The sequence below is a fragment of the Poecile atricapillus genome, chromosome 3 (genome assembly GCF_030490865.1).
Source record: "Poecile atricapillus isolate bPoeAtr1 chromosome 3, bPoeAtr1.hap1, whole genome shotgun sequence".
In the NCBI taxonomy this organism is placed as follows: domain Eukaryota; kingdom Metazoa; phylum Chordata; class Aves; order Passeriformes; family Paridae; genus Poecile; species Poecile atricapillus.
Window position 1 is genome coordinate 105853920 of NC_081251.1, and position 26639 is coordinate 105880558.

At 44.8% G+C, this 26639-nt stretch overlaps 2 protein-coding genes across 7 annotated transcripts in view; one reads left to right on the plus strand and one right to left on the minus strand.

Annotated features, from left to right (window-relative positions):
- ATL2 (atlastin GTPase 2) overlaps positions 1-17562 on the plus strand; it is a 40435-nt gene extending 22873 nt beyond the window's left edge. For 5 of the 6 annotated variants that reach the window (XM_058834388.1, XM_058834387.1, XM_058834389.1 and 2 more), the window contains 11 exons: positions 1977-2111; positions 3768-3872; positions 4599-4649; positions 6538-6594; positions 7169-7261; positions 7518-7656; positions 8451-8578; positions 10716-10772; positions 11555-11626; positions 13315-13746; positions 15638-17562. In XM_058834388.1, the coding sequence (XP_058690371.1) occupies positions 1977-2111; positions 3768-3872; positions 4599-4649; positions 6538-6594; positions 7169-7261; positions 7518-7656; positions 8451-8578; positions 10716-10772; positions 11555-11626; positions 13315-13746; positions 15638-15757 (1389 nt within the window). In that variant the 3' untranslated portion in view covers positions 15758-17562. Of the gene's footprint in view, positions 1-1976; positions 2112-3767; positions 3873-4598; positions 4650-6537; positions 6595-7168; positions 7262-7517; positions 7657-8450; positions 8579-10715; positions 10773-11554; positions 11627-13314; positions 13747-15117 lie in introns of all 6 variants that reach the window. The other variant, XM_058834391.1, reaches the window with a different exon arrangement.
- A 1936-nt stretch (positions 17563-19498) lies between these two features.
- On the minus strand, positions 19499-26116 carry EIF4A3 (eukaryotic translation initiation factor 4A3). The gene is made up of 12 exons (XM_058835318.1): positions 25852-26116; positions 25592-25664; positions 24804-24870; positions 23896-23958; positions 23329-23461; positions 22574-22654; positions 22132-22273; positions 21233-21371; positions 20677-20792; positions 20002-20109; positions 19795-19922; positions 19499-19683 (listed from the first exon to the last, which is right to left on the minus strand). The coding sequence occupies exons 1-12, from the start codon at positions 26015-26017 to the stop codon at positions 19667-19669; spliced, it is 1233 nt and encodes a 410-aa protein (XP_058691301.1). The 5' UTR covers positions 26018-26116; the 3' UTR covers positions 19499-19666.
- Positions 26117-26639: the final 523 nt, after the last annotated feature.

Genomic DNA, 26639 nt, shown 5'->3' on the forward strand with positions numbered 1-26639 from the left:
AGGTAACAAGCTAGAAGTATTTCAAAGTGATGCAGAATCAGTCAGAGGCAGGCTTAAGTACATCATCCATAAGATGAAGCAGCTTCAGGTGAAATTGTGTCTGTTAAAAAACTCCTGTCATATGGATCACGTGTGAAATCAAATGAGGTCATACCTAGTGTTCATTGAGGGACTTGTCAAGCTGTTTGTGTAGTTTTGATCTGATTTGTTACAAATAGGAATAATGTCTGGACCAAAATGGGGTAAAGCATTCTTGTACCTAAAAGAAAAATGGAACATACTGATTAACCGATTCTTTTTGAAAAGTAAAAAGCTGCAGTCCATTGACATACATGTACATGTGGAATATCATACAGCATTGCCAAACTGTATCCTGGAGTGTACTGCAGCACAAGGCAGTCTTGGAACTTTCATTTATAGAGTGGTCTGTGGAGGCATAAGAATCTTCTGGGATAAAAAAAAATACTGGGAAAAGCTGTTCATGTTTCACTTAGTGTCTCTGGTAGAGGTGTATGTGGCTATCAAAATAAACAAATGAAAGGGGAAAAAAAAAAACCCCAAACCACCAAACCAAAACAACTTACCTGTAAAGAGCTGTAGGACTCTTTACTTGCATACCTGTGTTCCTTTTCTGAATTTTTATCAGCTTATCTCACCTATTGCTGATCCAAGTAGCAGAGTTGAGTGGTGCACTGTTAGCATTTGGGAGAATGCTGGTGCAGAACTGCTGGATTGCCTGTGTGTTGCTAGGCATGAGGAAAGTGTTCAGGCTTTTTTCCCATCCCCCTTTAGAAATAAGCAGTTTCACTTAGTTGTTTGAAGTTTTTTTATTCTGTACAGTCCCTGGGTATTCCTGCTGTGTTCTGAAATGTGAAGAAATGTCTTGAACTGTTATCTGAAAACTGCCAGTGTGGAGTCAGCAAGGTAGAGCCCAGAAGTGAATTGAGGAATCTCCACTTTGACCTTCTCAGTGGACTCTTTCCTAGCTGGTAATCTACTCTGAGTAGTTCAACACAAATTCATTAAATGTCTCCTATGCCAGCTTGCTGTGTTTTAGCCTGTGAAAGAAAGGTTTATATACACAGAAATCCTACATGAAAGAAGTGGCAGGCAGACAGCAGCTTAACTGATGAGGGGGCTACAGAAAAACCTATCAAAGTGAAACTTCCTTGGGGTGCCTGCTCATCCTCCTTACTTGCTAGTGCATGGACTACATTCCTGGGTTAGATATGCTCATATAATGGCTGGATTCTTGTGGGTGAGCTGCTGCTCTGTGTTGAAGACCTTTGAAGACCTCATTCAATTCCATCAGCCAGGAATGTTATCTGCCAACTGTACTTGCCTCTCGGATAGCTTCTCAACTTTAATATGGGTGACTTTAATGTATGATTGACATATATCAAACTCTTAACCTGATTTTTTCTCTGTAACTGGCAAGTATAGATTGCAGATCTTCTGGTGGTTGTCTATTCTCTGTGGCTTCTGCAAGATGGCATTGGGAATCTTGTAGTGGCTGCTGTTAGTGCAGGGACTCAAATGCTTAGCCAGCTGTTAGTTAGGAGGAGGGGAGAGGATTAAGTTAAGATTAGGCATTTTGTCCCTTGCAGAGGTATAGCTGTTCCTGAGTTGAAATATCTGCTGTTGTGTTTTAGCAGAGTTTTCTCAGCTGTGAGAGTGAAAGTGATGGACAAATCTGTGCTGTTCTCAATACCTCTGAGTGCTTGAGACTCAAAAACTGTACACATTTACTCTTCAGTGACTGAAAAGTTGTGCACTGAAATGCCACAGTGTTGCTTTGTGGATGATGTTGAAACACAGCAGAGTAGCATTGTGTTTTAGTATTTTGTGTAGGGTTGTCAGCTGGCTCTGAGGAAAATGCAATAACAGTGTGGAAGTCTGCTAAAAGATAGCATGTTAAAAAAACCCATAGAAATCTCCCCCTTGGTTTTACAGAAGTTTTTCCTTTTGTTTTGTAGACTTCTCCTTGCTGGATAGGTGGAAACACGGAGCCATTGACCGGGTTTACATGGAGAGGTGGATGTGAACGGGAAACTACTGGCATTCAAGTTTGGAGTGAAGTGTTTGTAATTGATAAACCTAATGGAACAAAGGTGAGTCCTTGGTTTGCTCAAGGTCTCCCTTGGAGGAGTTGTAGGCTTTCTGATTTGGTTGTTTGGTGGGTTTATTTATTTATTATTTTTTTTGGTTGGTTTTTTTTTTTGGTTGGTTTGTTTTGTTTTTTTTTAAATAGAAGCTGCAGATGCCCCATCCTGGGAGGTGTTCCTGCTCAGGTTCAGTGGGGCTTCAAGGAACCTGGTCTAGTGGAAGTTGTCCCTGCCTTTGGCAGAGGGGTTGGAAGATGATCTTTAGCAGTCCCTTTCAGCCTAAACTGTTCTTGTCATTCTAAAACTTAAATAGGACTTTGGTCTCTGTGTGCACTTTTAATGTCATGGCACTGCTGGTGGCTGTTTGAACACTGGTTGCTTTCCTTTGCATTGAGTAGCTGTGTAGCGTATCTGGAAACTGTATATCAATATAAGGATGGAGATTGATTCCTCCAACCCAGCAGAAAAATTCAACAATAGTCTCATTCTGAGAGTACTTTGTTTTGGCAAAGTCTACCCCTTCCAGGCTGATGGGTGGGTTATCCTGGGAATGTTGCAAAACTGTAATGGCTATAAATACCATCTACAGACAAATGCTGAGGTGAAAAGCTTTGTAACACACACTGTTCTTTGAAGGGTGAGAATATGTTCTAGCTTCTAGCTGTGTTCTAGTGAAATGTAGTGCATGGCTGTAAGTACTTCAGTGCCGGGAAGCTGGTCCTTCCATGTAATTTTAACAGGCAGTCTATAAAAAAGGCCGAAGTCTAACAGTGGGGAAAAAAAGCACTAACTTGATTCTATTTTGACTCTTAAATCAGTTTAATGGCAAAGTTTGCTTGGAGGTGTTTATGCTGAAACAAAGTGTTAATGTCATTAATAAATATTTACTCCACAATAGTGGTGGTGATCTTGAACTATTTGTGTTCTGAACCATCAGTTTTAAGTTATTTAAATTTCATACCCTTTGCATTTGCAAAGGAAGCATCTGATGCCCAATCTGTGGGACATGGATTTTAAAAATAGTTGGCTTAGTGATGTTCAACAAATTTCACAGCTAACCAAACACTTCTCTGATTAAAAATCAGTTATGTTGTGTGAATCTGCTTATGCTTTGGTACCAAATCACACACTTGCTCTTGCTTATCAGTGGGAAAGAGAAGGGAAGTGTAGTAGATCCCAACCATGGGAGTTGGACTGATAATTTTTTCTCATTAGTATCACTTCCTTGTCATTCCAGCAGACAGTATCAATATCTTATTTTCTGCTGAAAATAATTATTTTAAGGTATATATATTTATATATATGTGTAAGTAACCATCTTACTCTTAGTTCTAATGAACTGTGCTAGATCTGCAGGTGAGGCTGATGTTCTTCCATTGAAGGAGAGCTGTCAGTTACTCTGCAGAACATCCCCACTGGGCCAAGGAGGGCTGTTTCTGTGGGAGAAGGTAGCCAGGCAAGGCCAAGGACTTGAGGCTGCTGCCAGGGCCCTCTGGCTGCTGCTTACTCAGCTGTGGGTGTGTGCAGGGAGCTGGCTGAGGTTTCATCAGCAGGTACATGGACAGAGACTTGCTCTGCTTGAAATAGAGCTTACCCCAGTGGCCTGGAGTGTGAAAGTGTCCATGGTCTGGTTAACTGCTGCTGTTCTTTCAAACTCTGCAGGTTGCTGTACTACTCATGGATACCCAAGGTGCCTTTGATAGCCAATCCACTATCAAAGACTGTGCAACGGTTTTTGCCCTGAGCACCATGACGAGCTCTGTCCAGGTGAGAATATCCATGCTGGCAAATAATGGCAGAACCCTATCCTGAACAGGCAAGGAATATCTCTTGAGCCACGCTTGGAAAGTTCACCTGCATATCTTCCTCCAGTGTTGATTTAAAATTCCATACTTTATGTACTACACTGGAAATAAGACAAACTACCCAAGTTGCTTGGTGGAATCAAGATTATGCAAGGCCAGGCTGAGTTAAATTGCTGACAGAACTGGGAAATCCCTTTCCCCCCCAAGATGTCAAATTAGCAACTGCTTCTTTACAGATGTTACAGAATCTTTTTTAAGGCTGTAGATACAGTTTGGAGTGACATTATGCTGTGATCAGCCAAACTTAAAATTGCTGTGTCTGTTGAAGTGTCAGTTAAACTCCTCACAATTGTGCTATGCTCAAAACTACTTCTAAGCTTGTGCCTTAGAAGTGCCAAAAGCAAGCAGGTTTTTGAGGGGTGACAAGTGACTTCAGACATGCCACAACCTAAAAGGAGCAGGAGTATGTAGAACATTACTTCTGTCCTTTGGAGTTAGCCCTGGTGGATCTTTTTCGAGTAAGGAGGTGACTTCTGTTTGAGATGTGTTCTGTGACACCTTTCTACTTGCTGACTTTTGGGTAATTACACTTTCTGGAGGAAGCAAAAATATTCAGTGTACGAAAGAGACTATATGAATGTAAGACAATGGTTTCATGCAACACTAATTCTCTGTCTGTCTCTTGCAGGTATATAACTTGTCTCAGAATATTCAGGAAGATGACCTTCAACATTTGCAGGTAGGATATGGTGAATTTATGTTAAACTGCTTCTGAACTGATAGGCTTGACAATGTTCTAGAAGTTATTGTTCATGTAACTGACTTGGGAGCTGTTTGATGCTTTGTAGAAAACCTGAATTTGACCTGATACTAAAACTGGTACAGTCTGTAAAAACTGTGTTCGCATCAACTCCATGATGCTTCTACTGTGCCAGTGTAGAGGTAAAATTGTTTGGGCTTCTAATCTGGCTGATTCTTTTAAAGTCTGTTCTCTGCATTGCAAGTCCCTGGTTTTTCAGCTGAGAAACTTCTGCAGAGTTTTATTTCTGCTTAGAAATAAGAGCAGGAGAATGTTGTCTTCTCTTCACCATGTGGGGTATTTATCCTCTAATGGAACATTGTGGTCAAAGGCCACTGAATTCTGGCTTCATGTGAATGGTACAAGAACCTTATCTCCTTAACTTTAAACCTGTAGCTTTAGAGAATAGCCTGTGTATTACCAAATGCTAAGGCCATGACCTTGTCACAGTTTAAAACTGTTCTGTGTGTCTTCTGACTGGCTGCCAATGCTGGAAGGAGAAGAGCACTAACTAAACAGTCTTATGAAGCTGTTCTCGATTAACAGGGTTGTTGTATCACTGGGCCAACACCCCCACCCCCTAAAAAACACACAACCAAGCACTGAAAACAAACAAAAAAATCTGTAGGTAATTATTTGAAAGCCAGGCTTCCCTTGAGACTTTGGTCCATTAACAGCCTTGGTGTAATCTGAATCAAACAATCTATTTCTGTTCTAGGGTGAAATTTGAGGGAAGGAGTGGAAGGATGATAAATACAAGCACTGGGTAGGGGACATCCATGCATTTAAGGCAGCAGCAGGGAATCATGGTCTGAGGGAAGGAAATTACAAATTTTTGTTTTAACAGGAATTTATGTAATTGTGAAATACTGCTAGTCTCTGCCTTTTGCATTTAGCTGGGAAATGAATGAGGAAGAGTTTTGGTCAAAGAAACCAGACTCTTGTGAGTGCTTGGCCACTTCACAGCTGCTTTTGCTCAGGGTGACATGGGCTTGGAAGTTAAGCTGTATTAAATTAGTCTTTTAAGTTCTCAGGTGCTCTTGTGATCAACACTGGAACTATCCTTTGAGCCATAATTTACCTGAGATGCTCCAGGAGTTAGTTTAATGCAGATTGCCTGGTACTGGAGAATTCTGGTGCGCTTCCATCATCTTGACCTCCAATATCTGTGAGGAGGCTGGCATGGATTGACCTCTGCTGAACCAGCCAGCACAGTCCCCAATTCCTGTTTCTGTGGGTGATTTGGCCTGCTCAGGCCAGCAGGAATGCTGCTGGAATTAAAGATGGTGAAAGCAATGAGAGGAAGACAGCTGATACTTGCCTTTATACTGGAGGGAAGGAACAATTATTAGTTAAGGTCACTGGCTGAAGCAGAGATCTGAGAAGCTGCTGAACTTGGCTTGTATTTAAATGTCTGATATATTGGCTAGAGCCAAGTTCCCTGGGATTTCCAGGAATAAACCTTTTGTGGGAAGTAGGGGGCAAATGTTAGACAGGCTTACCTCCTCAGCCTAGGAAGCAAGTGTTGGAAGCTGGCTTGGTGAGAAATGCAGCCAGCTTTTCTCTGAGAATAGCCCACAAGCCACCCACTTAAAACTGTAGTGTGTTGACAGTTCAGGAATGGCACAGTGAAGCCTGTGGGAATCATGTCTCCTACCTGTATCTTATTGAGGGTTGGTAAACTCATTATTGAGGTTTGTTTGCCATTCTCAACCTATAGTAAGATATAAGATAGAGTGCTCTTATTTTTTAGTGACATAATAGTATATTTCACAGCAGAAAGATGTGTTTTCTATGTGGCACACCCTTATACTGCTCTTTCTCTCAGTTGTTTACAGAATATGGAAGACTAGCTATGGAAGAAATTTACCAAAAGCCGTTTCAGGTAACCATGTGTTAAATGGATTTAAGCAGTTGAATGTGTAGAAAATGAGCTCAAGATAGTTTCTGAAGATAAATTAGTTGGGTTGAAGGTAACCAGTTCTTTGCAAGACTAATTTTCCTTCACTTTTGCCACATTGCTTTGCAAAAAGCCAGTGGAAAAATGCTGGAGGAGTTCACATTTTGGGCAAGTATAGCTTTGTGCTTGAGGTATAAGGCATAAAAGGAATCAAATGTCAAGTTATGTGCTGGTGTTAAGGAGAAAAATTTTGTGCTGCCTTCCTATTTATTACTCTGAGATGTGGTGGTAGATGGTTCTGAGAAAAGGTCCTGTTTGGTGGTGGGTTTTTTGTTTAGTTGGTTTTTTAAACAAGCAGACACTTGCACCACAGAACTACAAGGCTGCTTTGTTTAGAGCAGCCAAATATACCAAAAAACTTACATAGTATCCGTGCATATAATCTGTAATATATTTAGTTTTAGAGCAGCCAAATACTTAAAATAATCACATATGTAATAGAATTTTTGACTTTAGAAAGGATGCAAACCATTTACTGCTGCTGTTCTTCCTGTTACAGACATTAATGTTCTTAATTAGAGATTGGAGTTATCCTTATGAACATGCATATGGCTTGGAAGGAGGAAAAAAGTTCCTAGAGAAAAGACTGCAGGTAAGTTATCTGCAGTAGTCCTGATCTTCTAAGAGACACCTTGCTGTCAAGGCAATGATGCATCATGAGCTGGCTCTTGTGCTAATTAAATACATTTGTGGTGTTTCCACTCATAGTCAGAATCGACATTATTAGGTTCAGGAATAAAAGCTTTAAACACTTTTTTGCTCCTACTGCTTTTAAGATGATGGTTAATCTTGATTACAGTGCTGTAAAACTGGTAGCAGTTCTTACTGCCTTTTTTTTTTTCCTTCAGGTAAAGCAAAACCAACATGAAGAGCTACAGAATGTAAGGAAGCATATTCACTCCTGTTTCAGTAATCTTGGGTGTTTCCTGTTGCCCCACCCTGGTCTTAAAGTTGCAACAAATCCAAATTTTGATGGGAGATTGAATGGTAGGAAGCTTTTTGTTTTGTGTTCTTGATTTAGATCACTGAGTTTGTTTTCTTACATTATGGCAGTTAAGCACTGTAATGGTTAGCTATTGAAATGCCTGACTGGAAAATATAAGGCTAAAAGGTGAAGCTGCAGAATTTAGAAATGTGCATCGTGTGCTCTTTTTAGTGGTTTAAAAGTAGAGGATATCTTTGTGTCTAGCTGTTCATTGTAATCTGATAACTTGAGACATGCTTAAAGGTCATTAAATAGAGATTCCAAAGATAACTAAGGGCTCCAGAGGGCAGAATTCCCAAGATTAAAGACTTTACTTTCTGGAAGGGCTTTTCTCTAAGAACTTGCTGAACCACAGGTCAGCTTTGAAATGGCAGAAATAAAAGCCATAGGTGCAGAATGAGAGGCAGTCAGGATTCCTCACGTGTCCCCCAACAGAGGGAATGCACCAGAATGGCCAAGGCTGTAAAAGTGAGTTGCAGTGGTGGGATGCCAGCCCCTCCTGTGCTGAGGGCACACACCTGTGGGGTCATTGTGCATTGGTGTAATTGAGGAAATGCACTTAAAATATTGAAAGGACAGCGAAACCTTGTTCTCCCAGTCTGAAGTTAGGATTGGTAGATTAAGAGTAGGTACAATTTACTAAAGCTATATTATGTATGTAAGCATTTAAATACCTTAAAAACGCAGTTGAGAGTTGTGACGCTGTGGATTTAGCATTGTGGGCTATGTGTTCCTTTAGAAGATACAAGATTAAAAACTAACCACTTTTTTCCTGGAATTCATTGAATTTTGCTAGATATAGATGAGGATTTTAAGAATGAACTGCGGAATTTGGTGCCGTTACTGCTTGCCCCTGAAAACTTGGTAGAAAAAGAGATTAGTGGATCCAAGGTGACCTGTAGAGATCTTGTAGAATACTTCAAGGTAAGCAAACTCATGCTAATTATTTCTGTTAATAGCTTAAAAGACAGTATTCTAATTTTAGGCCATGTTGTTCCCAGAGAAGATACGATATCTAGGCTGATGCTCACTGATCAGCTCACTTACATTTTCATTTCATTACTCTGACTTTCCAGAACTGGCACACTACTTCCTAACAGTGCAGCTCTTTGCAAGCTACTGTTAGCAAAATTTGTGGATTGGTGGCTTTTATTTTCCTCCCTGTGAATAGGCTGAAATAGCTCAAGCTTTATTAGATTTTTTTTTTCTACTTTGAAATCCCAGTTGGGTTTTTTTGTTTGTGGTTTGTTTTTTTTTTTGTTTGTTTTGCTTATTTTTAATTAAAGTAGGTCTAATGTAGTTTTTACAGACAGAAAGAAACAGCTCTTAAACTGCTAGGTATGCAATGAACATTTCAGACACTCCCCTCTGGATTTTTAACATGCAGCGAAGGTGCTTTCTAAACACTTGTATGCATAGTACCACTATGCTCTGAAATATTTATGTATGATACTCACAGCTGTTACTCTTGAGCTTTTTTGGTATCATGGTGCTACCAGCAGAAATGTGATAACATAATCTCTACTTCACCAGGGATTGGTCTGGTGTGTGTGGCTTTTTTTTTTTTTTTTTTTTTTTTTTTCCATTGGAATGACTTAGACAATTGGTTTGGTAAGAATGATGCCACAGTCTCCTAAAGACAGGAATTTTGCATTTCTGCTTTTGGGGTAGAAAGTTAGACTTACGTTAAGAAACAAACTGTGCAACGAAGGAGTTTGAGGCCAGAGCTCATTTAACTTCACTTGTTGAATAAAATAACTTTTTTAAAGGAAAGACATGGTATGGGATGCAGAAAGTGATGGCATAAGATCAGAACGGGAGCTCAGATGTTCAGTCTCTCTGTTTACATGGTTGCACGCTGCTTTTTGCTCCAGTTTTTCTCTAGGAGGACCCACTCAGGTACAATGCAGCAGTTTAGAAAGGACTGCATCCTAAAAACCCAAGTGTTAAACCTCTACTGGAAAGCTGATTGACATCCTGTATCCAGTTGGGGAGCAGTGCTGGGGGGTGCTGTAGAAATGCCATGCTTATGTAACTAAAGAGGACTGCTCCCTTGGGACTGTGCATCTCAAGCTGAGATTGTGAGGCCTGAGTTGGAAACTGTAGGGCTTTTACGTGGAGGAAATAGCTACAGAAGCAAGGCGGGTGTCAAGGGAACGGAGTCCTGTATAACTCTATATGTTTTTGTAGGTTGTTCTGCAACGTAGATTATTGAGTACATGGGGACCCTGATAACCTTGTTCTCCCCTTGTGCTCCCCTGGAGCAAAAATTCTTCAGGCCCAAGGCTTGCAGACAGGGCAGGAAGGCAGCAGGGGTGTGAAGATAGACCCCACCCCTGTGGGGGCTGAGAGTGGCCTTGCTGGTGTAACTTGCACAGCTTGTCCAAAGCACTGGAATTGCTGCTGCCTGCTGTGCCCCATTTACCTGTCCCCAGCAGCTGTGCCATGGGCCAGAAATGAAGTCTGTGTTCTCCTCCAGCCCTCTGAAACTGTGGGGAAAGAAAGGACACCTGAGGATAGATAAGTGGGGTGAGGCACAGAGGGATAGGCTACCTGCATAGCTTCTGCAAGTGTTTTGTCTGCTCAGCTCTGTCTGCCTTAAGTGCCTTGGTCTGGGTTTTTTTTGTCCTACACTTCAGTAGATCAAGGCATTTGGGGAAATATTGGTTCTCCCAGCACTGGGGTAAGTTTGGGCAGACCTCTTGCCAGAAAGGCTGGGATAGCCATCTCCACTCTTTTGTTATGGGTGAATATTCCCTGTTTAGCAAAGACCTTAGGCATTTGAGGGAGTAGAAACCTGCTGTCAAACTTGTCACTTCTTGAAACAGTGCTAATGTTTCCTCAGGGTGCTCTGCTGCCCTGCTGGGCCCCGGTCTAAGGCATAGGAAGGTGAAGGGGAAAAAAATGTCAGACTTCTATGAAGAGAATTGCATAATTTAGTATTCAGCACTATTACAAAGAAATAATCTGAGGTCTGTCTATGTGTCATCCCTCATTTCTTATTCTTCTTAAAATAAATGTTTAGAAAAATAAACCTTGTAAATTTTTTCCTCACATTTAGGCTTACATTAAAATCTATCAAGGAGAGGAGCTACCTCATCCGAAATCTATGCTGCAGGTATTTTATTTTCTTTCGTATAATCTGATTAGATGTGTACTTTATATAAGTTCTTTGCAGCTGAAGAATCATGACTGCTGTGGGCCTAAAGCTCCCCCCTGACCCAGCTGTATTTCTTGAAGGATCTGTGTACTTTGAAAGCCATCTGAACTGTGACGGTTGGGTACTTTTCCCTCAGTTTCACCAACCAAATGAAATTAAATCAACCAAATGGAGCAGCGTTCTGTCTGGTTGGTTGGGTTTTTTAGCTGCTTTTCTCTCTAAGCATTGGTTTCCTGTAACTTGCTGTTTGGCTGGGAGAACCAGAAAATGACATCTTGCAGCTTTAACTACAGTAATTGTCCCTGACATGACACAGGTAGAAATTAAGTCTTAAATTCTTAACAAACTTGAGAATTACAATTAACAGCGAAACTGTACATCTGTAATGCAGAAATAATGCCAGCTTCTTTCTTTCCTCTCAGGTAGTGGAAGTAACCCAGTACCAGGATTCAAATATCATAGTTTAGTGGCCCTTATGTGCTTACTAGCAGTAGAGCATTCAGAAGAGATTGCTCATGATGAAAAGCCTGTACAAGCGAGCTGAGGTTTGTTTGCAGCTGTGCTAGAAAGCTGAAGAAAGGCAGAAATGTTTTAATGTATATAGCTAAACTTCACTTATTTTTGTGTGGCCTTTTCCTGGCCATCAGGAACTCTGGAGGTTTTTGAGGTATGTTTGGAGTGTAATGCTGCGTAAAACCCGGGAATGCTGTGAATGACACAGGATGCTCCATGTTTTCTAGGCAACAGCTGAGGCGAACAATCTTGCTGCTGTGGCAGGAGCAAAAGACTTATACAGCAAAGGCATGGAGCAGGTATGATGGCACAACCTTTCCTAAACACCTGCATGCAACTGCAGGCTTTCAGCTTCCGTGTTGTCCTCTGTGTGTGAGCACTTTAGTGGGAGAAGGTAACTCAGGGCCAGGACTTGTGTGTTTTCTGCACTCTGCTCTGAGCTTGGGAGGTATGAAAATGGATGTGTTTGCAGGATTCCCACCTGTTAGTTCCCTCTTGACAGACATCTCAAAATCCTGTGACATGAAATGCACAAACAGGTGAGCAGACATTTGTTGTGTTAGGGTTGCACAGTGGTGGAATTCTAGTTCTGTAGTCTCATGCTTCTGAATTGTGGCCATTCATTAGCTGTAAAATGCAGGATTGAAGTGATTATAAAAATTAACAAAACCCCTTGGAACAAGAATTGCTTTGAGACACCTATGTAATTTCCCACTTGCTTCTTCACTTGAAGATAGTGATCTTGCATGATTCTAAGCTGAATGCTGGATGGATTTCATACTTTAATGTAGTGGTATGCAAGGTTTTATCACAGGAAATGCTGAAAATCATTACATGTCTCATAAAGCTTAGCAAGACTGTGCTTATTGTGAAACTGTACAACCAGAAAGATCAGTAGGTGTGAGAGCATGCTACAAACATAGCTCCCCATTAATTGGGACTAATTGTGGTCTTAATTGCTGAAGTAGCTTGCTCTTTGTTTTGAAATTAAAGTAAGGCCTACTGCTAGTGGCAGACAAGCCAGTTCCATTTGTTAGCAGGCTGTTCGGAGAATGTTCTGCTGGTTTAAGGGAACTCCTCTATTTCCATTTTGGAAAATGTCTTGAAATAGTAAATGTGTTGTTTATAATAAGTGCCAAGTCTGGCTTCCAAACTTGAATCTTCAGTGGTTGTTGAGATACTTTAGCTGTAAGGTTTCTAACTTGGAGCAGGGAATAAACAGAAACAGATGTTCTTTTAAACAGACTTTGTTTCCATAGTAATGTTCCCTAGTACTGTATATTTTTATATCACTGTAGAGATAGGCACAAATTATGAAATAGTTTTTTTATCCAGATGTCTCATATGATGTTCTTGATCTGACACAGCTCTGAAACTTCTATTTTTGAGAACAAAAGTGGGAACTCTTTGGATTTAAAACTTGATTATGTAAAGGTAGTTCTTGCTGCAGCTTCTGAGTTGTCCTCATGAACCAAAGCCCTCCTTTGCTGAGTGTGCATAATCAAAATACTGTCCCCCTAATGACCTGAAATGTAAGGAACAACAGGTGCAGTGTCACAGAGCATAAGAAAACAGTGGCAGTTATTCGTGTGGTGGCCTCTTGATCCCTCAGTAGCTTCTGGTGCTTAACATGCTCTGGGTGATGTGAAAAAACTTCTGAAGGATGAGACTGGCAGACATTTTCCAGGGAGTTTTGGTGGATGTGGAGGATTTCACTCTGGGAAAAAGTGGGGATGCGCACATGGCTGTTGTCCTGTCCTTCTGGGCTTTCCTGAAGAGCACAGTGGAAGTATGAGCTCAGTCCTGTGGGTCTGTGTGGGGTTGGACAGGTGAGGCTCCTGCCCTGCCATGATCCAAAATACCTTTGGCTGCTTCACTGGGTGGTGCTGGGGCTCACAGAGCCGAGGGAGCGGCAGCGGGAGGAGGGCAGCGAGGGGCTGAGCAGATGCTCAGGGTGTGATTCCCCACTGTCTGGTTGCTCCCACAGGTGTGTGGGGGAGATAAGCCTTACATTGCCCCGTCGGACCTGGAGCAGAAGCACCAGGATTTCCGAGAGAGCGCCATCCGGCAGTTCCGCTCCGTGAAGAAGATGGGAGGGGAGGAGTTCTGCCGGCGCTACCAGGAGCAACTCGAAGTGGAAATCGATGAGATCTATGCAAACTTTGTGAAGCACAACGACGGCAAAAACATCTTTTATGCTGCTCGTACCCCCGCCACTCTATTTGCAGTCATGTTTGCCATGTACATAATCTCAGGACTGACTGGGTTCCTTGGCATGAACTCCATAGCTGCCCTGTGTAATCTCGTGCTGGGGATGGCTCTTATATCGTTTTGTACTTGGGCATACGTTAAGTACTCTGGGGAATTCAGAGAAGTTGGAACAGCCATTGATCAGATCGCTGAAGCTATATGGGAACAGGTTGGTATCTGTTTTTATTGCAAAACCTTGCTGTCTTGAGCAGACATATCAAAGAATTTCTGTTCAGTGCTGAGAGGGAAAAGCTGGTCTAGACCTAATAGAGGGTGCTAGTGCTGCCAAAGGGAAAATCTGCTCAGTAGTGTGACTGCTCTCTTCAGGAGCAGATGCTGCACACAAGGAATGTTAAAAAAGCTTAGGATATTATCAAAGAAGTGCTACTTAAGGTGCAGAAGGTTACTTAGTAAGTGCTTTGATAATGAAGAGTGGAGGGACTTCAAAACTCTTCTTCCTTATTCAAAGCAAGGAATTGGCTGGTCCTTGGAGAGAACTGGCTGGGTCATGGCTTTCAGCAGCTGTTAGCAGAGGGTGCACAGCAGGTTTCTTCCATCAGGGACACTTGTGCTGTCTGTGACAGCTTCAGTGGGTGCAACTGCTGTTTGCATGGAATACTCAACAAATTCCTGAAAGAGAAGATGTGAGTGTAAGGACATCAGAGGAGAGAACTTTCTGCATAGAGATTTTGCTGCCTGAACTCAGTTAACGCAGCTGTGCCAGTAAGGCCATGTAGAGAATTCCTGACCAGTAGGTTTTGGAGTACTCTGTCTAGTTCCAGCAGAAGGGAAAGACTTTCCTGCTGTTGTTACTGGAAATAAAGGATGCACTGCGCTTATCTGGGGTGACATGAAAGTCTGTCTTGTGAGGCATGAGCAGATAACTAACTGGAGCCTTCTGCATAGATGCTTCCTTCCACAGCTGGAAAATTCCTGTGTTCAAGGCTCATCCTAGGCACTGGTACACCAGACCTATCTGAGCAACCTGCTGAGGGTCCCAGGCTTTGAGTTAAACTGGAGCAGAAAAAGTGTTCTTTTAAAAACAGGGAAATGAGCATCAGTAAATAAATTGGTAACTAAATCTTGAGTTGGCATACTCACTACTGATTAAAATTGAAGCTCTCCAGTACTGCTGGAGCTGCTGCTGCAGGATACCCCAAACATACAAGGCTTGGTTTGGCTGCTCCCTTCCCTGGAAGAGGGAGAACTTGGCTTACGCTGGCAGGAGCTTGCCATTTGTGGGCTGGAGGAGGGTGGTCTCCAAAAGACCTCAGCAGTGTTGCTGTTAGAGCTGCACATCACCAGTAATATGCAAAGCACTGCAGATCCTGTCTGAGTCACTCTGATTTAATGCTCATTCTTGCTGTTGATTTTTCTGAATCTCTGCCTTTCTCTTCCCTCCTTGCTTCAGAGGAATCCCAGGAAGGTGAGAAGTTACTGGCAATCAGGTTTTGGGTTTTTTTTTTTTTTTTCTGAACTTGATTGAGTTTCTGCTGTGTTGTGAGAGCCGTTTTTCCTAACAGCTGAATTCGTGTTTTAGGTGTTTTCCAAACTCTTTGAAGTCCTTAGACGCCGAACGGTTCGTCGTGCTCTTACATCAGTGCCGCGACAGCGACTCTCATCCAACAATAACAAGAAGAAAAACTAGCCAGTATTTTTAACTTTCTTTCTGTATCTGAAGTGTTCACACTTACACATATAGGACAATAAGCTGGACCGTCTGGGCCGGTCTGCATAAATGCTGTAACCATACCAGACTGATGCTGCATATGGGGTATGGAATTGCACATCCATCTTCTAGGAACTGTAAAGTGGTTTGAATTCAGTGAAATACTGCTGTGTAGGAGGGGTATCACTTGTGTCCATAGCATGTGACTGCTTTAACCTCATTACTCTAGCAGCAAAATTCATTTCTCTTTCAGTTCATGCCACTTTGTGTCAGACTTCATCATTCTAAGTTTTTTCATGATTTCAAGTCTCATCTCTTTATATGATTTTATATCTTATTTTCCTTGGTTACCTCATTTTCTTGTTTCTTTTGCACATTTCTCATTCCACAGGTGTTGAAGCCCATGAGTGATAATTTGATGGAGGATCATATGAGGCAGTCTGTAAAAAACTCTATCAAAGCAGGCCTGACCGAGCAGGTGGCTCACCATGCCAGACTAAAGACAGACTGACAGTTCGTCTCCTCTTCAACTCTGCCCTCTCATCCTAGACATGCTTGCTGTACCATGAGAACTCAATAATAAAAAAAAAAATAAATAAAAATAAACCAAAGTTTACAATCAACTGTAGAAGTAGTTTAGTGTGATTGGCTTCACAGATTGCTGCCATCACCGGGGAAGAGTTAAGTTTGTCAGTGCTCAGCTTCTCAGACAAACTGGTGCCATGGAGCCCGCTGGGGTGGGAGGGAGTGGCTCAGTTTTACACAGTCCTGGTGCCCCCTGGTGTTCGGGGGAGGGAGGGGGAGCTTCCCCAGCGTTGTGAGTCCGTGCAGGCTCTGGCTTACGGGGGGAACCTGTCCCCTGCAGGAGCTGACTTCAGGGAAGTGTCATGATCAGCCCACACCAGCTGTGCTCTCACCCAATGTCCCCAGCTCGGCACCACCCTCGCCAGCTCCAGCGGGTGTTTGTGTGTGCTGGAGCCATCGGAGCAGCCACTCCATTACAACGCGTCTCTTGCTTTCTTGCCTTTTACCAGTGTTACACAGGTGCATGTGCTGGTTCCTCACGCAGAACTGGGGTGTCAGGGAGGCAGTGGCTCAGCACAGAGGGTGTCTTGCCTTGAACTCGCAGACCTGGTCCCGAGGGAGGTGCATATCGGAACTGAGCTGTCTTTTTCTGCAGTTTAGCCTTCATGTATATAATATTGCCATTAATTCTACTGGGGAAGAAATTCCATCCAAAAATGTTGCCTACAGCTACCAAGCAATGAGTTAGGATTGTCTGTACAGTGTGTTTAGTTTTTATTTTTTAAGAAATCACAGATAGGGCATGTATATGAAATATAAATATATAAATACGATTTTGTATCAAAGTTTTGTAGTTTATGGCAAAACCTGGTTCTGTGGTAGCTAAGTGCAGTTCCTGTAAAGGAATGTTTGTGGCTCATGTAAATGTGTGAATGCATCAACAATTTGAAGTTTTTTGATATATTTGTGATATTTACCTGCCTTGAGCACTGCAATCTCTCACCCCCTTGGGAAAATCAATGGGAATGTTTGTTGTGAAACTCTTGTCTTCTGTTGCATTTTAAAGTTATTTCCTGTAATTTATTTTCAGTACATGATTAAAATCAGTTGTGTATATATGAAATGAAATCCGTGCTTATTTTTAAAAGATGTTCAAGTATTGTATTCTACTACATAAACTATGTCAAATACTTATCCTCACAATTATATGAACAGATTTGTTCTATTGTACTTCATAGCTTTCTATTGAAGCCGATGTTCCTGTCATGCTTGTCTCTGGAAGGTGACCTCTGTCCAGCTCATACCCCCTCCCTGTATAGGAAAACCTCCTGCTGTTCTTAAGCACGCTTTTGACTTGTGGAGTTGCTTGTCAGATTCTGCCCTCCAACAATTGTATCACTCTGAAATCTTGTTACTGGCTTTACTTTCATTCTTGGCTAAATCAGTATCAACTGTGTGGAGTGTTAAGGCAGCTAAATAATTAACTGCTGTAGTTTCAGCTGGAAATGGCTGTGTGCAATAGCTGGGTTTTTTGCATTCCTAAATGGTAACAATTTTCATCAACATTTGAGCTTTAACATCTCCCCTCTCTCGAGTGAGGGAAATCATCTGTCTAGGACTAAAGTAATTGCACTGTGACTTTTGCACGGCAAAGAACTGCTGGGGAGTGGTGGTTACCTGCCCTCTGCAGGCGAGGGCTCAGCTCCAGGGGAATGATGCTAAAGATGAGGTAGGAATGTCGCATTTTATGATCTCTCAACCTGTACAGATTAAATACTGTTATTCAAACAAGCCAATGCTTTGGTGATTAATCTCTTGCTGATCAAATGAGTCACACGGGGGCTCGCAGGGCCAGGCCTGCCCTTGCTGCTCGTGGTCCCCAGGAAGGTGTGAGTCAGATTGGAGGCTGTGCACAACTCTTCCCAGCATGTGGACAAGGAGTTGCAAGGCTTTACCTGGATTCTTCTTCAGGCTTTGTGGGGGGAGAGCTCCTGAACACTGTGCCACCAAGTTGCACCATGAATGCAAAATGCCCTCGAGCTTGTGGGAGGGATGGAAGGTAAGGAAAGGGAGGGGTCAAGGTAACTTTCAACCCAGTGTGGGAACCTGATGTTTTAGGGGATAAAAGGGAGTGGTCACAGGGCAGCAGGTTGCTGGTGCTGTCCTTGCTCAGCCGTGTTGGCTGTTAACCCCATCTCACCCTTTCCTGGAAGAGGGGACTCCGTTCTGTGGGCACAGAGGCCAAAGTGCCAGGGACTGGAGCGGGACCTGGGGGCTCAGGGGCTGCATGTTTGGAGTGGCAGCAGCCTGGAGTGAGGTTGTGTCACTTGAACAGCGAGCTGGATTTAGCCAGCAGGCCAGGTAAGGGGCCTGGGGGCCAGGTGTGGGAGCAGACCTAGGTCTGGGCTGGACACATTTACATGAGGCAACTGGAGGGACAAGGTCTGGGCTGATTGGGAGGCTGTGGGGTTCCATTTTCGTGTGTGACCCTGCAAGGGCCAGGTAAGGGCAGACTTGTGTCTCAAGGCCAGCTACAGGGGGCAGGCACAGTGGGGATGTGCAGGGGTGGGCCATGTCCATCTGCTGTAACGTTACTGGGGCAGACCGCTGATCCCGAGGCTGGATTCTGGATCAGCTGAGCCTCCTTGCCCCGTTCCTGGAGAGATCCAGAGGCTGTGTGTGTACTGCCCCCAACAGCCCTGCATGGGGAGCAGGTGGAGGGGCAGGGTGAGGGTGCTGTTGTGCCAGTGCTGAACACTGAGCTGGATGGACGGTGTGAGCACATTCCATGTGTGTGCCCAGTGGGAATGTTGCCTCAGCCTTGCTGCTGGAGGCACACAGAGGCACGAGGCTGTAGTGCCTCCATGGCCAGCCCCTTGCAATTAGTATTCCCAGTAGAACAAGCTTAGTATTTCCCAACTTCTGTCTGTGTAGTGTTAAGAACATCAGGTTCAGGGGACTGAGGAGTTTCACAGGGCTTTAAAGGAGGTGACAGCAGCTTTCTCTACCCTGGGCTACTCCACTGCTACTCAGAAAGGAGTTCTGAGAGCTGATCCAATTCTGTACAAACTGTGGTGTGCTCAAGCCTTGCTTCCCCTGGCCTCCCTGAGCATGCAGAAAGCTGAATGCAGCAGGAAAAGCACAGAGCAGATTGTAACTGACCTCTGGCCAACTCCTGCCTCACAAAGGGACACTGCAGAGTGAGGTAGGAAAGATTCATGGAAGATCCTGCAGCTGGCAAAGTACAGCATCGTGCCAGAGACACAGGAGCAGAGGTGAGTCGAAGATGGAATGAGGTACAGCAGCAGAAAGAGGTGGAGAAGGTGATAAGACAGGATACTCACTCCTTCTGTTCAGGAAGTCTGTGCCCAAGTTCCTTGGGGTGGGAAATCCTCATGTGGAGCAATAAGTGTGGTGATTCCTGGCTCCAGAAAGACGTAACCAGCAGGAAATTTCTGGCTATCTCATAACTGAGTTTTCCAACAGCATGCTAGGGCCAGGCCACAGATTTTTCCTGTAGATGTCTGATCTTTAAAGGTTAAGTTAAGGAAACTAAAAGTACATCAGGTGGCGTGGCACAACAATAATGAAAGGGTAGAGAACAGGAAGCCCTGTATTTTAGGAACCCAGATACAGGAGTGTCCAATGTTTTGTCTCATTATGCTAGCCAAGTATGGCAGTATCTCAAAACTCCCTGCCTGTTACTAATTAAGTAATTAAGCACAGATTATGGTCAAACTTCCTTTTTTTATTGAAAAACGTGGGTGGGAGTACAGACAATATTTACACAAGTTCCCAAGTGCAGCGCAACTCAAGAACACATGACCAAAAATATGATAAAAGGATGGTGGGTCCAAAACAGAATTCTGGAGGGTACCAAATGGTACATGGGCCTTCAGATAAGATCAGCAACTGAAATGAGAGACAATGAAAGAATTAACATATGAACTGGCTGTGCAGAGAGCCACAGCCCAGCACCGCTGCTGCCGGGCTCTTCCCGAAGGTGGGTCAGGCAGCACTCACCGTTCATGGGCATCTCGTCGATCTGGGTGGAGTAGTACTGCTCGATATCCCGCAGGATGCGGATGTCGTCGTTCTTCACAAAGTTGATGGCGACGCCTTTCCGGCCGTACCTGCCCGAGCGGCCGATTCTGCGGAGGGAAGAGGGAATGGAGCCACTGCGGGAAGAGTTCCCCCAGCGGCAGTGCCCTGTGGGAAGCCCCAGCCTACCTGTGTATGTAGAGTTCTCTGTTGTTGGGCAGGTCGTAGTTAATGATCAGCGACACCTGAGGCACATCCAGGCCCCGAGCCCAAACGTCTGTGGAAATAAGAACTCGGCTGCAAAGAGAAGGGCACAGTTAGAACTTCTCTGGGAACCCCCAGGCTCCAGCACAGAGCATCCCCTGCTATTCCCCGCCCACAACACACTTTTGCTGCATGGAAAGCTGTCTCTTGCACTATCACCAACTTCAGTCAAGACAGGATCAACACAGCTTGGACCTTTCAGAAGGAATAATGCTCCCATGTGTTTAAAATACTGAGGATGGAGCACAGACATTTTTTCCATGATGTATTTTAAAGGCAATTTTTATTGTAAATAAATATTATTTTATTTATATTTTATAATATTTAATCTACTATATTTAACAATATTTACATTTATTAATAATATTTAAAATATTTAGAGGCAACTCCCAATGTCTTCAGCAAAACAGAACAGACTAATTCTACACCCAGGGGTATGAGCATCCCTCCTTGGAAAGTGGCAATCTCTCAACCCTCCAACACCACAGGAGATAAGAGTTCTCCTTAGTCTGAGCTGAACAAAGCCTTGAGAGAGAGTTGTTATGGGTTTCCCTGGCCTGAGACAGCACTGACGTAAGCAACGCTATCTGGGACATTTACCTGGCGCCAGATCTGAACTCTTTCATGATGGACTCTCTCTCCTTTTGGGGCATGTCTCCATGCATGGATGAAACTGTGAAGTTGGCTTCCCTCATCTTCTCTGTGAGCCAGTCCACCTGTGAACACAGCCTGGGTCAGCTCTTTGCTCAGACAGCCAAACACAGTGGTTGTGCTCCAGAATGTCTGCCAAGATGAGCTGGTATAGACTGGGAGACACTTCCACGAGCATTCTGAGACTAAGGGAAGTAAATAGTCCTTACAAAGCATCAGCTCTATGATACAGGGCTCCTCAAGTACTGAAAGGAATTAAGAGCATTTATTCAGGAACTGTGGTTTTGCTCCAGGAATTATAAGCAATTAGATTGAGCACATTCTTACCTACTTCTCTAAAAAGGCAATTCCTGTCAGGTTTGTCTCCGTTGTTTTAAGTTAGGCACTTCCCAGAGGTTTAACCCATGGTCCTACTGAACTACTTCCAAGTGGGGGAGCAATCAGACCGCTTAACTAACCCAGCATTGTTTGAGGCACCCTCAGGATGCCCCTGATGGCCCCGTACCTTTCTCTTGGTGTTACAAAAGATGACAGCCTGGGTGATGGTCAGCGTGTCGTAGAGATCACACAAGGTGTCAAACTTCCACTCTTCCCTCTCCACAGCCACGAAAAACTGCTTGATTCCTTCGAGGGTCAACTCATCACTGTAGGGAAGAACACCACAAGCAGGTGAGCAGCAGTTACAAGGGCTGGGTGTGCCTCACCAGAGACCACCCCTCTGCCCCATGTGCTGTGGGTTGCTGGGTCCAGATGGAGTCTGAGTTGTTCTAGAAAGTTCTGAGAGGAAAACTCAGCTTTAAGAAAGGGCCTGAATGTGACCTGTTGAGCAGAGACTGGAACTGGCTCCAGCCAGACAGCTCCAAAGGGGAACGTTTCTGTTCTCATCATTTTTATATTCCAGCATCTTGACAAGAGAGACTGAAGAAAGTCTCAAGAAGCTCGAATGTACTAAGTGGGGCAGTGTAAGAGCTCAGGCAAGAGGGAGACTCTTCCCAAGTTCCAGTGTACAAGGACCTGTGACACCACCAGATGTAAACTAACAGGGTTTTTTTGTCTGCTATGTAATAGGAAATCATAACAGGAAGCCTAAAAAAATCCTCACGGAGAGCCCAGGAACTGGTTAAGTGTGAAGAATAGATTTCCATGAGGAGAGACTGTTATCCACAGGGAGAATGAGGGGACAGCCAGGCTGAGCAGCAGCACACAGAACTGGACAAGACTAAAGTCAGGGAGATAAGATTCCAGCCCCTGCTGGAGAACAGGACATGAGCACATCTGCAGACACTCAGGAGCGCTGAGAAGGAACATGAGAGACTCTCTGGACATTTAAATCAGGGAATACTGTGAACTGCCCAGGGCTGGCCCAACTCAGAGCCCCTGTCCTCTCCAAGGAAACTCACTCACCGTTTCACCAGGATGCGGATGGGGTCTGTCATGAATTTGTTGGTCATTTCCAAGATTTCATGTGGCAAAGTGGCGCTGATCAGAACCACCTGTGTGGCTGGAGGCAGGTACCTGTACACGTCATAAATCTGCTCCTTGAAGCCTGCAGTGCAAATCAAGCCACACAGAACAGTTAGCACATCCTTCTGCCAAATATCCTCCTCTTTTCACAGTCTGATCTGGAATTCAGTACTGGGTCTATACTGTGGGAGGAACATTTTTGTGAGAATCAGTAACATCAGACAAGGCATGTTGTGTAGTTTAACCCAATACAGCCTATAGCTAACTGTAATTATCTACCTTTTTAAAAACTAACTTTTAGAAGTGGGCCTGCTAGCTGGGACACCTTGGAATCTTAAAGAGGCAAGGAGAAAGCAAGTAAAAAGGGAGACAAATGTTTTACCTTTATTGAGCATTTCATCTGCTTCATCCAAAACCAGCATTTTGATGGCACGAGTTCTTAGACTTCTGCGACGAATCATATCTGTAAGATTTGCCTTTGTGAGATGAGAATGCTCTGAAAACAAGTGAGCCCAAACTGCTCCTACCACTGTCAGGGCATTTTGGTGGAGGAGGGACAGATGTGAGAAATACAAAATGCCAGGTGAATCTTTTTGAGAATCAGCCCAGTTTGGCAGCTCCTAATTTCTAGGTTTTCATTTGTGTTTTTTCACTCGTGGGGACCAGCTCAGGTTCTCCTAGTGACAGGAGCTCGTGTAAGGGCTGTGTGTTTCTCAGAGACGCAGAAGCTGTGAGCCTGAAGGCCAACACTATCCCTGTGGTAAACTGCCACGAACAGTAAATGTTAAACTCTTCATGCAGTGAAACCAGAAGGTACCAGCTGCAAGTGCACCTGATTTAACAAAGATGGAGCAACCACCAGGACACAGAAAATGTGGCCTAATTGTGGCATTCATGTAGGCCTGGCTCCTATCCCCTCAAAGATTCAGGGACTGTAATCCTTTCTCATTTTTTTGAAGCCACCACATAAAGAGTCACCTCAACAATGGAAAGTAAAAAATACACAGAGAAAATGAAACCACCACCACTGTTGATTTCTCTCTATTTTTTTCCAGGCACAACGGCAGTTGTTACCTTGTTACATTTCACCTTAATGTTACACTACCAGTGTTACAATAAAGGCCACGATTTCCTTACCAAACACCCGGCCTGGAGTGCCAGCCACAACGTGCTGCCCATAATCCAGTTTGCGGATATCCTCCCCCACGTTGGTGCCCCCGATGCAGGCGTGGCACTGCACGTTCATGTAGTCTCCCAGGGCGAGAAGCCCCTGTGTGGATACAAAGAAATGGATTAATTATCCCAGCTCTCCTCAGGCTGCATTTGTGGAGATGCTGGTCTGATGCTGAGGGTTTTTTAGAGACATCAGCATGAGCAGTTAGAGGGACATTTTTAACATCTGTTACCCAAACCGCCACAAGAGCAGGCTTTAAAACACTGGGAACTCAGTTCCTCAGGGATCACGACTGCTTTAGAAGGGTTGCCCTTACAAATTCAGTTAGGGCTGTGCAAAACCTCAGACTGCCAAAGTAATGAACACAATGCTGAGCAGCAAGCCACCAGGTATCAGAGGACACTTTGTTATTGCTCGCAGGAACAGAAAGAAAAAGTGGAAGCTATGCTTTGAGCTCTGCTAGAGAAAGACCCGAGCGCTGGTCCCAGGCCTTGCCAGTGCTTTCCTGACAGGGATTGAAATGCTCCTACCTTCTGAATCTGCACAGCCAGCTCCCGAGTTGGTGCCAGGATCAAGGCCTGGGTCTCGCGAACCTGGTTAAAACACGGAATCACTTCCAAGTTAATCACAGGCCAGAAAGCCAAGCATGCAAGAGATGATGGATCTGACAGAATCAAAGCTGTGAAATGTCACAGCTGCAGGATTTACCACAGAATTTTGTGCTAACGAAAAAAAAGTGTGTATGTTTCTTGCAAAACAGAACCAGATTTCAAGTTCAGTTCTGTGTGTTTGGTTCAGATAAACACCTTGCATTGCTCAAGGACTCCGAGACAAAGTTTTGAAGTGTCAGCTCGAAAAGTATCATGAGCACTTTACAGAAATAAAGCAAAAGCTGTCCTTTCCACTTAGAACGTGCAACCTTTATTTTTATATCCCCAAACAGTGACAGATGAGTAACAAACCCAGCCCACTGAAAACCACCCTTTTCTTCAACTGCATCTACACATCCAAGTTATACCCCAAACCTATTGGATGGACACGATGCCCCTGAGCAGAACAAGAGCAAACAGCTGTCAGTCAAAAATCTAGGTTTGGTTCTGTGCATGTCTGAATGTGTTCAGATAGGCTGATGATGTTACTAAGACGATCTGAAGACAATTCTGCTTGCTGAGAGATTAACTTAGCCCTAACAGGTGAGAGAAGTCAGCTGTTAAAGACTACTTTAAGATTACAAGACATCACCTGAACTTACTTTGCAAGACTGGCTTTTAACGGTGGAATTGTTACAGAGTCTGGTGATGTTCTCAGTCAGAATTCTGTCTGAGGGTCACTGCCCGTAATTAAAAGATTTCAATGTAAAGCTTCATTTATTCACCCTTATGATGAAGACCAGTGATTTAGTAAAAATTATTTTTAGCATCTGCTGCTATGAGATTACCTGTATATCCAGGCATTGCAGGACAGATATGGAGAATGTTGCTGTCTTCCCTGTTCCCGACTGTGACCTGAGAAACAGATGTTTGGTGAATACTCTGATGTCTGGACAAAAAGCACAGGCAATTTCAACACATTCCTCCCCTCTGCTCTCTCCCACCCCTCCTTTGCAAAGAACTCAACAGTGCCAACAAAGGCTTGCGATGATCAGAGCGTGATCTGCTGTCAAGCAGCTTTGAGAACTAAAATATCAGGGGCAGAACACTCCAGGATCCCCAGCTCTGGCACGTTTACTCCTTATAAGACCAGCATTTTAGCCCTCTGCCATCTCCCACACATACACTTTGTTTCAAGTAAATGACAGATAAGCCAGTGTAATTTGCAAGGTTAGTAATTGGCACTAGTGACCAAGAAAGGATTTTTTCAGTGGGATGAATATCCTTCTTTGTCTCTAAGACGTGTTTTTTTTTTACAGTGACTAAACCTAATGAACTTTGTCATTAACCACTGTTAGGATCACAACAAGTTGGGTGATTTCACTGTTTTGCTTGAACTCAGAATAGTTTGAATAGTTTGGATTGGAAGGGAATTGAAAAACATCCAGCTCCATCCCCCCTGGCCATGAGCACTTCCAGGGATGGGATATCCACAGCTACTCTGGCCAACCTGTCCCGGTGTCCCACCAATTTCAGGTCATTCCCCACACCCTGCCCAGGCCCACGGGTGGCCGATCCCGCTCCCGGCCTCAAGGCAGTGAATGTGACCGACATCTCCCGCCCCGCCCGCACTCACTGTGCGATCACGTCCCTGCCCTTGATGATCTGCTTGATGGCTCGCTGCTGGATGGCCGACGGCTTCTCGAACCCTGCGGGGGCCAAGGGACACCGTCAGGGCAGGCCCCGCCACCAGCCGGCGGCGGCCGCAGGGCGCAGGCGCGGCAGGGCGCACATCCGGGCGGTGCCGAGGCCCACGAGCCGCTCCTTGCCCTCAGCTTCTCCCCCCGGCCCGCGCCCCTTCCCCCCGGCCCTTCCCCCGCCGTCCCCGCAGCCCACCGTAGGCGTAGATGCCGCGCAGCAGGTCCTCCCGCAGGCCCATGGTGTCGAAGGTGGGCGTCACGTCCACCTCCTCGCTCGTCTCGAACTCCACCTTGGTCATGTCCTCCTCCTTCATGAGGCGCTTCCGCGCCGAGCCGCCCGCCGACCCCGCGGACCCCGCCATGGCCGCGCCGCCGCCGCCGCCGCCGCACAACGCCCGCCGCGCGCGTCCTGCGCCGCCACTGCGCCTGCGCGGGGGGCGGGCGGGAGCGGCGCGCGCCTGCGCGGGTGAGGCCCCGGGGCGCGCGCGCAGAACCACGGGCCGGCCGGGGCTTGGAAGGGCCCTCTGGAGATCAGCCGGCCCAGCTGGGTCTGGAATGTCTCCGGAGAGCGAGAATCCATGGCCTCCCGTCCCTGGGCAGCCCGTCCCAGTTCCCTGCCGCGCTCAGTGCAACCAAGTTGTTCCTCGTGCTGAGGTGGAACTTTGTGGTTAATTTAGGGACATTGCTCCTCGTCCTGTCGCTGGGCGCCACTGGAAAGAGCCTGGCCCTGTCCTCTTGGCACCTGCCTTTGGGATATTTTGTATGTACTGATGAGATCCCCTCGGTCTTCTCCAGGCTAAACAGGCCCAGCCCCTCAACCTTTCCTCGAGAGAGGTGCTCCAGTCCCACCATCAGCCCTCCGCTGGACCGTCTTCAGGAGCTCCTTGTCTTTCTTGCCCTCAGGAGCCCAGAACTGGGCACAGCACTCCAGAAACAGCTGAGTAAAAAGGCCGGATCGGCTCCCTCCGCCTCCTGCCGCTGCTC

What these genes read in the sequence shown, in the direction of transcription:
- EIF4A3 (XM_058835318.1), bottom strand. Translation starts at nt 26,017, where the DNA reads ATGGCGGGGTCCGCGGGGTCGGCGGGCGGCTCGGCGCGGAAGCGCCTC. An exon ending in TGCAATGCCTGGATATACAG is followed by an intron (nt 23,959 to 24,803) that starts GTAATCTCATAG and finishes TGTTTTAACCAG; the next exon opens with GTTCGCGAGACCCAGGCCTT. An exon ending in AGAGAACTCTACATACACAG is followed by an intron (nt 19,923 to 20,001) that starts GTAGGCTGGGGC and finishes TTCCCTCCGCAG; the next exon opens with AATCGGCCGCTCGGGCAGGT.